We start from the raw sequence: 9,390 nt of genomic DNA on the forward strand, positions 1-9,390 counted from the left end.
ACTTAGGAAATTAGCAGTATAAACTGATCATTTGTTCAGAACTTAAATCAGGAAAATTTTTCAATATTCTTAGGGAGATATGGTTGGAAGATCTGAGAAATGCAGACTTAACTAACAAAATGAAAAACGTTTATGTCTCAATCACTTCTACAACCTTTGCTTTGCAGCTGTAACTTTAAGATCTTTTGCTAATGTGTTCTCTTTTCCCCCAAAGTCTTTATCTTCTACCATACTCCCAGATAAGTTTAGGAAACCAGTTTTCTATTTTAATACATGACTCAACAATTCTCACCTTCAGGTATTTTCACATTATTTCCCACATTTTGAAGTTCATGTGTCTGACCCTCTGCTGAATTGTGCCATATTTCTTACTTTTAATACAACATTTCAAGTTCATACCTCTGTAAGGAATTCCCATGTTAATACCATCTGCCATGCCCCTCTGGTCATCTAAAGAAAACCTCAGTTATAATTATAAACTTCATTTTTAAAGTAGGCAGAGTAAATTGTCTCAGACTTAAAACATACAAAGGACATTATTTCTCAGTTTTAAAACCCTATTCCCCTTTAAAAATCGTTTTCTAGTAAACTGAGTTTGAAAATTCTAACTCATCTAATGTTTTAAATAAGAGTTGGAAAAAGGGTAAATAAAACATTCTAAAAACTCAAATATGGAAAGAAGTATGGCAGGGGTACTTTATCTAAAAGAGAAATAAGTTGTTTCCATGGCATAAGGCTTTGGCACAAAACTTTATTCTCTTTCTATTTATACCTCCAGATATAGACCCAAAGACAAAAAGTAGAAATCATAGAAGGACAAACAGAACTTTTCAGCTTGTAAGGGGTAAACAGGTGGAGACTAAGAAATAAGGATCAAGGAAAAGTTCTAGTCTGAAACAGCTATGCGCAATCTATGTGAACCCGATAGAACCCATAGGAATAATACCCTATGTCCTGGGTGAGTTAATTCAACTCACATTTAGGGACTGGATTAGGGTCAATTAAGAAGTTATTGGTTAATGAGAGAGGCTGGATAACATTGAAAGGTTTGTATTTGTTTGTCCTTGTAGTAAATTGTGCCTTTTCTATAGTTAACAGTTAAGACATTACTGATCAAAGCACCGTTTTAAAAATAATGTTCTATATTCCAGAAAAGCCATTACCAAATAGGAAAAGCATATTATTCTTCTAGTTTCAGAAAACTGTTTCTTTGGGAAGCCTAGCAGTTTGTATTTTGGGATCAAGGGAATATACCAACTGTCAGCTCCTCTGTCTCACTTGAGGACCTAGAAAGAAATAACACCTTCATTTCTGGCCTTGCAAATCCAAATCTAAAAAGTGCTGTCTAAAAAAGGAAACATCGTAGATTTTTTCCCAAAATACATCTCCTCTTATCCAGTTGTCTTTTCTTCTATAATTCTACCATTACAGATTTATTCCTTTGGGCTGAAAAAGTTAAAATATTAAATTGTAGCTCATTAGTCATGCTTTAGTATGACTGTGTTTTTAAATTAATAGTTATTTCTTTACAGTTAGCTGATAAAAGGACCCTAAGGAGAGAGAGAGGATTGAGGAGTAGGACGTGGGGGAGGGGAGTTGATTCTGGAATGAGAGTAATACCCCAGGAAGTACTGGTTGGGTAGGAAGCTCTGGAGGGCAGTCAGTATCTGTCACTTTCAAGGGTGTTACATACAGATGGCATTTGATAAATATTTGTTGACTATTTAAAGCAGCACCTAGAAATAAGGAAGGAAAATAAAAAGAAATGAGACCTAAGAGAACTAAGAGACAAGCCTACTTGACAGTTTTGTCTCAGGCTGGTCCTGCTAATATATGGTTATATGCTTCTGTGACATGTATTATGCATTATAGATATATCCTTTGTGCTTGTCCTGAGTGTCCCAATGTATTGTAAGTGCATAACTTACAGCTCCTGTTTTGTTTTTTGTTCTCTTTGGTGCTCTGCACGCCATGGGCATATCACAAACGTTGCTAACTGATTGACGGCCTGTGCTGGCAGCTATCAGCCAGAGGGAGGAAAAAAAGCATCTGAGTCAGCCCAGAATCACAGTCAAGTGTAATTTTCTGCATAAATATTACAGGAACTTCTCATGCTCAAAAACAAACAAAAACGTGAAGGACACATTTTACAGGAATGAACCGCAGACAGGCTCTATTTCAGCATAGCTCTAAGAAATAAAGAGAAATGAAAACCGAATCATTATCTTCAAGATTGTAAACATCTCCCTAGAAAGAGCAAGTCAATCAAAAATTCCAGCTAGATATTATTTCTAAAACCATCTTTTAAATCTTCTAACTTTGTAAGAGAGAGCCTATGACTGGTTTTCATGGCTGGAGCAGGCCCACCATCCCTGCCACTTTCTGACCCAGCTAGGCCCCATCGGACCCAGGGTATAGATATCGACTCAATACCAAAAATTTGGTTTCCTCAGGACGTCATTATTTTAAATTATCAGGTTGGAATATGTCAGCATTATAAACACTTCTTTTCTCTAGTATTGTACTTTGTGAATTTAAATTTTTTTTACACGTAATCTACACAGTATTAAACTTGCACAATTCGCATTTAATAGTAATAAAATATTCATCTTTAGTGCTTACTTTGTGCTATTCTCTGTTGAAAGCATTTCTGGTGTATTAATTCATCTTGCCCTCACAATAACTCTAAGAGGGAGGTACTTGTCCTCAGTTGATAAAAGAGAAAACTTGTCCCATTCACAGAGGCAATAGTTTTTAGTACATTCACAGAGTTGTGCACCTATCCATGTGCTCAATTTTAGAACATTTCATTACCCTAACCCTGTACTCACTAGCAGTCACTTTCTAGTCCTCCTTCCCCTTGGTCTTTCGGTCTGAGGCAACCACTTTCCGTCTCTATAGATTTGCCTAGTCTGGACATTTCATATTAATAGAGTAATGCAAAAATATGGTCTTCCATAACTGGCTTCTTTAATGGATAATTGTGTTGTTTATGCTATTTAATGCTGTTATAAACATTCACATACACGTTTTTGTGTGAACATAAACTTTTAATTCTTTCGGGAATATACTAGGAGTGGAATTGCCAGATCCTATGGCAATTCTATGTTTAGCCTTTGGAGGAACTGTCAGACTGTTTTCCAGCACAGTTACACCATTTCATATCCCCACCAGCAGTAATATAAATGTTCCGATTTCTCTACATCTTTGACAATATTTCTTATTACATGGCTTTTTTACTCTAGCCATCTTAGGCCTGTACCTAGCCATACCGTGAAGTGGTATCTCATGGTTTTAATTTGCATCTCCTTCATGGCTAATGATATTGAACATCCTTTCATGTGTTTATTTGTATATCTTGTTTGGAGAAATGTCTTTTTTTGCCCATTTTAACTAGATCATTAGTCTATTATTATTGAGTTGTATGAGTTCTTTATAAAGTCTAGATATAAATCCCTTGTGAGGTAAATAATTTGCAAATACTTTCTCCCATTCTGTGGATTGGTTTTTCACTTCTTAATGTATCCATGGATATCAATCTTTCTTGATACTTATCTTCAAACTTATTTATGTTAGGAAGATGCTGTCATGATGAGTCGAATTGTGTCCACCCAAAATTCATGTGTTGAAGTTGTGACCTCCAGTACCTAAGAATGGGACTTTTCTTGGAAATAGGGTTTTTGCAGATGTGATTAGTTAAGACCTCATTGAAGTAGGGTGGACCCCAACCCAGTATGACTAGTGTTCTTATTAGAAGGGGAAATATGAATACAGACATGCGCACAGGGAGAATGCCATGTGAAGATTGGCATTATGCTAACACAAACCCAGGAAATAGTAGAAGCTAGGAGAAATTCCAGGCACATATCTTTCCTTGGTGCCTTCAGAGGGAAGGTGCTGCGGACACCTTGATCTTGGGCTTCTAGCCTTTAGAACTATGAGACAATAAATTTCTGTTGTTTAAGCCACTCAGGGTGTATTAGTTTTTTACAGCAGTCCTAGAAAACTATATAACTACCTAAGATTTAATTTTTCCACTTTAGTAATTACTTTCAGTTCAAAGTTCGAGGTTTAATAATATACCATTTCTTGGTTTATATTCCTAGTTACATCTATCAGTTATATGAAAAATTACATTGAATTGGGCTTTATTTTAATTTTTCCTGTACAGTATCTTAGGGTTTAAAAATATTATCGAAATGTTATTAAAATGTATCAGTGTTTATAACCTTTAGTGGACATGTAGGTTGCCTACCTGCCATTTGGGTTGCCTAACTCAAATTTTTCCTTCTGAATAAGAAAAATGATTTTATCCAAGGCTCCCTTCCTCCCCATATGAAAGAAGGGAAGCAACCCTAAACTCAGCATTCATAAACTCTGCTTTGTCTAAGAAACTGATCATGGTAACCCTGTTTTCATTTCCAGTGATTTGCATAGAAACGTATAAAATACAGCTTCAGCAAATAAAACCTAAGGAGAATTCTAATGGAGGATTTCTGAGAAAAGTTTCCTTGCTCTTAAGAAAGAGACACCAGAGAAAACCTTCTTTCTTCCTCCCTTGATGCAGCCTTGTTGACCACAGGGAATACAGTTTTTCAGAAAATTGTTCAGAGTGGGCAGAATGAGAAGTTGAGTTCTTGATGAGATTGGGGAGCTGTGACTGGAGACTGCATCTTTGGACTTGTTATGAGATGTTGGATTTCCTTATTGTTTAAACTAGTTTATCAGCATTTTGCTTTTGTATTTCAAAGCATCTTAACTCATATATAACTGTTCTTTTCTGATAATCTTTCACTTTATTTGGCTGAATCTTTTTGCTAATGTCTAACTGTACAAGAACTCTGTTGGGTAATTATTCTGCTTTTCTTAGTGCTCTAAACATTGCTTAATTTGGTATAACTTCAAAAGTCACTAATTGCTGCCAATTAGTGACGAGATGTTGACTCCTCCAATCTTGGGGTGACTGAGAAGAGTTTGGAGTAGCTGGAAACCTCATGGTGGTCACATTTGTCCTGGCAGTAAGTAGCATCCTCAATTTATTCAAGAGCACAGCAGAAGAAATGCAGTTAAGCATTAATATGTTGCCTAGGCGGAGGGTCAGGGGAAGGAGGGAGCATTTGGGAAGATCGTTTTATGAACTATATCGATGTCTAACCAGTGTACTGTACACTTGAAACTAATTTAAATAAATTTATTATTTTAAAAAGTATGCCCCTCCAAGAGTGCTGAACAATTGTTTTTCAAATGTGTACACTGAATTAATGTATTTTATTGTTCATTTCAAAATAATTGGAATATTTAATAATGCTAAAACTAAAGTTGACATGGACTATCAATAAATTAAATTGGAATATCAATTAAGTAATTAACGGAATAGCCAGCCTTCTAGTAGCCTGAAGTCAGCTATATTTCTCTTTATACCATATCCCTTTCATAGGTTATTGTCATTGACCTTAATTTCTCTGTGGGAATAGGGAAGCAACAGCAAATTCCAGAGCACTGACTTAGAACACGGATCACCTGGGTTCCATACTATGTCCGCCACTGGACTACGAGTAAACCGTCTAACTTCTCTAGCCTTCGGTTCTATCATTTATTAAATTGAAGCTTGGGTTAGCTGATCCATGGCATACCAAGAGCTTTATTTGGATAAAAAAAAAATGTTCCTATATTCATATATTAGTGAAGTTTGTTAAATACATAAATTTTAAATAAATAAATAAATGCTGTTTGTTATTCGGGGAGCTCATTATTTATCCTTTCATGCTATTTGTTATATATTATAATTAGCCCTCCAAATTTTTTGTTTTCAAATATAAATGGTAGAGAGCAAGGATTCTGAAAATAGTAGATGGGAATAGTACATAATGTCACATACTATGTCCTCTGATAATGAATAGTATCTTCATAATAATTGAAAGTCTTATGCCCTTAAACTAAAGAGGAAATTCTGTGTGAGAGGATAGAAGGTTAAAGACTGAAATATAATGGGTTTCAGTAGTGAATCTGAGAAATTGTGTTCTCTCAAGAAAAGCTTTATAAAGTCAGATGTAAAATGGTAACTCCTCACCCCCCCCCAAAAAAAACCAGAATAAAAACAAAATTCATTATTATTCTTTTTAGGGTAGGTAGGATCCTGAAACGTTTTGGTGTTGTATACTCTTTTATCGCTAATACAAAGCCACAAGTCTTTAAACGGTAGTGAGTGAGTGTGTGTGTGTGTGTGTGTGTGTGTGTGTGTGTGTGTAGGAATGGGAGGAATGAGACACAAGAGGTTGGCAAAGAGAGAATAACGAATTATTTGTTTCTTTATCAAAGAAATCTCAGAAAGACTTGATGATCCACCTATATTTACTAGTGCAACGGTCAAGCATTTCTACAAGTCTCTGCAGAAATGGAGTATTTAAGAAAACACACAAGATAATTTAAAAGCATGACAGACTCTAATTTGCAGGTGAGGTGAGGTGAGAGCATTTAACATCTGTGGAGTTTTAAATGTCTCTGGTATTAAGTGCTACAGCTGCAAAAATAACTCCAAAGGAATATAATATGACTTAGAATACAGGGAAGAGCCTCTTATCTAAGCAATACAATGTGTGGGGTTCTTTTAACAGAAACCAATCCTGCATGTACTATATAATATCTGAACACTGATACACCAGCCCCTGTGGTTCACTTCCTGTTTTTGATTCTTAAGTTCCCTGGGGTGTGGGTGGAGGTGAAGTCTACGGGCTGTTATTATCTTTATTAACACAGTGGGGAGAGAGCAGCTTTGAGGTATCATATGATAGACACCTACTCTGTACTGATAACGAACATACCATTCAATATAGAGATAATCTGGAAAAGTGTTTAACTTTGCAAGTGAACTAGAACTCTAAACACCATGCATCCGTTCACATGAAGCGACAAACCAAAACATGATTTTAGAGAGTGATGAGTGCTGTAAGAAAATTAAGCAGTAGACCATGTTTCTGCCTATTTTAGATTCTGTGGTCAGAGAAGAGCTCTTTGTAGAGATGACGTTTGAGCTGAGACCTAAAAAACAAGAAGGACTCAGCAGGCAAAGTACCAGGCAGAAGGACGTTTTTGCACAAGAAATATGCAAGACAAATAGTTAACAATGCTGGATGAACTTGGCTACTTCCAGGAACTGCAAGAAGCCCTTTGTAGCCACAGCATCGTGAACACGTGTAGATGAGGTCCCAGAGTTAGGTAGAGTTTCGCTTTTATTCTAAGCTCTATTAGAGGTTTTAAAGTAGAGTGGGAAGTGCGTGACTTAATACAATTGACACTTGAAAATATAATATTGAGCTTCGATTTTTCTTCTTTAAAACCTAATACCTAATTCCCTTGCGGGTCAAATGACCCCCTGCGGTGCGTTCGCCCAGGCGGTTTGCGCTTGCCGAGAACTTGTTTGCCCTCGAGGCCCTGCGTCCTGCTGTTGACAGTCTCCGAGGAGCTTGTGACAGTTGGCAGGCGCCATGAGACACAGCTGGAGCCAAGTTGCTGCAGAGGTCGGAACTGTAGGAGAGGAAAGAGAGGGAGAAGAGGCGGTGGCAGTGCTCTGGGAGGGCCGCGGCCTCCGCGGAGAGTGGCGGCGGTGAGCACGCGGTGCAAGGGATGTGGCAGCGGGGCCGCGAGGAGCCTCCCTGGGGCTCAGAAGGCTCCTCCCTAGTTGCTCCATCCCGTAGGTTCCCCAGGTCTGTCCGGATTTGACATTGGAAACAATGGTGGCTCAGGATTGGAGGCAAAAGCGCGAGTTCCAGGGTTCGCGGATCGCTAAGAGAGTTTCTGCTTCTCTGGCCTAGCTCCACCAGGCCTGGCCAAGAACCCCACCGGCGGCACCCCCTGGAGCCGCAGGTGTTGATTCGGGGCTAGGCTAGGGCCGGCCTCCTGCCCACATTCTGCAGCGCCCGCGGCCCACTGCAAATCCAGCGCCGGGTTTTGCGATTCGCCTGCAAGTGGGGACCGCTAGCCAGAGGACTGGAGCCTAGGGGCTCACGGTTCCGCAGGGGTCCCGGCCGGTCCCTTAGTCTCCCCGCCAACGACCACTGGGGACCACTCTGCTGTGCGCGGGCACCTCTGCCGAGACGGCCCACAGCGCCTTCTTCTGTGAGCCTTGGTGAAGTGAGCTCCCCGGAGCCAGTCTCCCCAGGGAAACCGAAGCTTCGCAGTCTAGGGAGCAACCCTCGCCCTCAGGCTCTTGCTCTGCCCTCAAATCTCGGCTACAGTGGCACCTCCCAGCGAGGCCTCTCCTCACCGAGCCATCCGAATTAGCGACTCACTCTCCATCACATCACTCCGATTTAATGCTCAGCGGAGCATTATTTCGGCCTCGTGTATCTTCTGTGTTTATTGTCTGTTTCTGGAATGTCCACTCCACGGGGCAATGACCGTGTTTTTCTGCCACGGTGCTGCGTTCCCGGCGCCTAGGACCCAGCCGGGTAGGGACGCAGTGGGCTGTCACTTTTGCCGAACAACAGAACATTGTTCCCGGCGCTGTAAGAGACAAAAAGGCCGGCCTTTCTGAACAAGCCCCGCCCACGGGCCCGTCCCCAGCTCTAACCTGCTCCTATCCCTCCTCTCCCAGGAGTTGGCTTGGGGCGATGCGGTGCTTTTCTCTCTGGCCTCCCTCGCATTTTCTGCAGCTGTCGCGAAAACCCGGAGCGGCGGGACAGCAGAGCGGCGGAGCTGGGCCGCCCCTCGCGGCACCTCCCCAACAGCCCTCGGCGGCCGCGCTGGGCATGCTCAGTCGGCAGGGCCGCTTCAGCTCTCGGAGTAGGAAGCTAGGGTGCTCCGGCTGTAAGGAGCGGCGGCGGGGGGAAAATGGAGCCCTTCACCAGTGGTGAGTGGGTGGCCAGATGTGTCGGGGCTGAGGCTCTTTGGGGCCCAGGGGATCGGGGCCAGTCGTGACACTAGGGATCGGGCTGTCGCCCCCACCGCGGGTTGCCCGCGAGGGTTTGGGGGGCGGGGAAAGGACTGGAGGAGGCGGCCGCAGGCTTGGGGGCTGGGGGTCGGGCGGCGGCCAGCGCGAGGCCGCGGGCTGGTGTGAAGGTCAGCGCCACTGCCTGCCTGGGGTGGGGTGGGGTGGGGTGGGAGGACATCGGGTGCGGCGGGACCCACGCTCCGCTGCACAGCTAGGTGGGCGAACGGCAAAGTTTAGGCTCGGGTTCGCGGAGGTGGGGGCAGCGGGAAAGTTAGCAGCCCGGGTTTGACCCCGGAGAATGGGTGCCGGCCACGGCTCTTGGGTAGAAAGGGTTAAGCCGTGGCTCTTGCCAAACCCAACTTCTGTGCTGCGCTGGGAGCTGTCTCCCTGTCCTTCAGCGAGTTGCCGGCGTGACTTTTCCTAATAGGATAGAGTGTGTGTGTGTGTGTGTGTGTGTGTGT

The 9,390-nt window shown here is 42.1% G+C and overlaps 1 protein-coding gene and 1 long non-coding RNA gene across 3 annotated transcripts in view; one reads left to right on the top strand and one right to left on the bottom strand.

The window, feature by feature from the left end:
* Window positions 1-6,290: 6,290 nt before the first annotated feature.
* On the bottom strand, window positions 6,291-8,704 carry LOC112480594. Its single transcript, XR_003046662.1, has 2 exons — window positions 8,570-8,704; window positions 6,291-7,524 (listed from the first exon to the last, which is right to left on the bottom strand). It is a non-coding gene; the product is annotated as an uncharacterized LOC112480594 (long non-coding RNA).
* The window catches only part of LNPEP (leucyl and cystinyl aminopeptidase), an 87,716-nt gene continuing 87,021 nt past the window's right edge, over window positions 8,696-9,390 (top strand). For both annotated transcript variants that reach the window (XR_003046661.1, XM_006913240.3), the window contains exon 1: window positions 8,696-8,848. Coding sequence is in view for 1 of the 2 variants with exons in the window: in XM_006913240.3 (XP_006913302.1) it covers window positions 8,830-8,848 (19 nt within the window). In the remaining variant the exon portion in view is untranslated. The remainder of the gene's footprint in view (window positions 8,849-9,390) is intronic.

Source organism: Pteropus alecto, unplaced genomic scaffold (assembly GCF_000325575.1).
Source record: "Pteropus alecto unplaced genomic scaffold, ASM32557v1 scaffold20, whole genome shotgun sequence".
Lineage (NCBI taxonomy): Eukaryota > Metazoa > Chordata > Mammalia > Chiroptera > Pteropodidae > Pteropus > Pteropus alecto.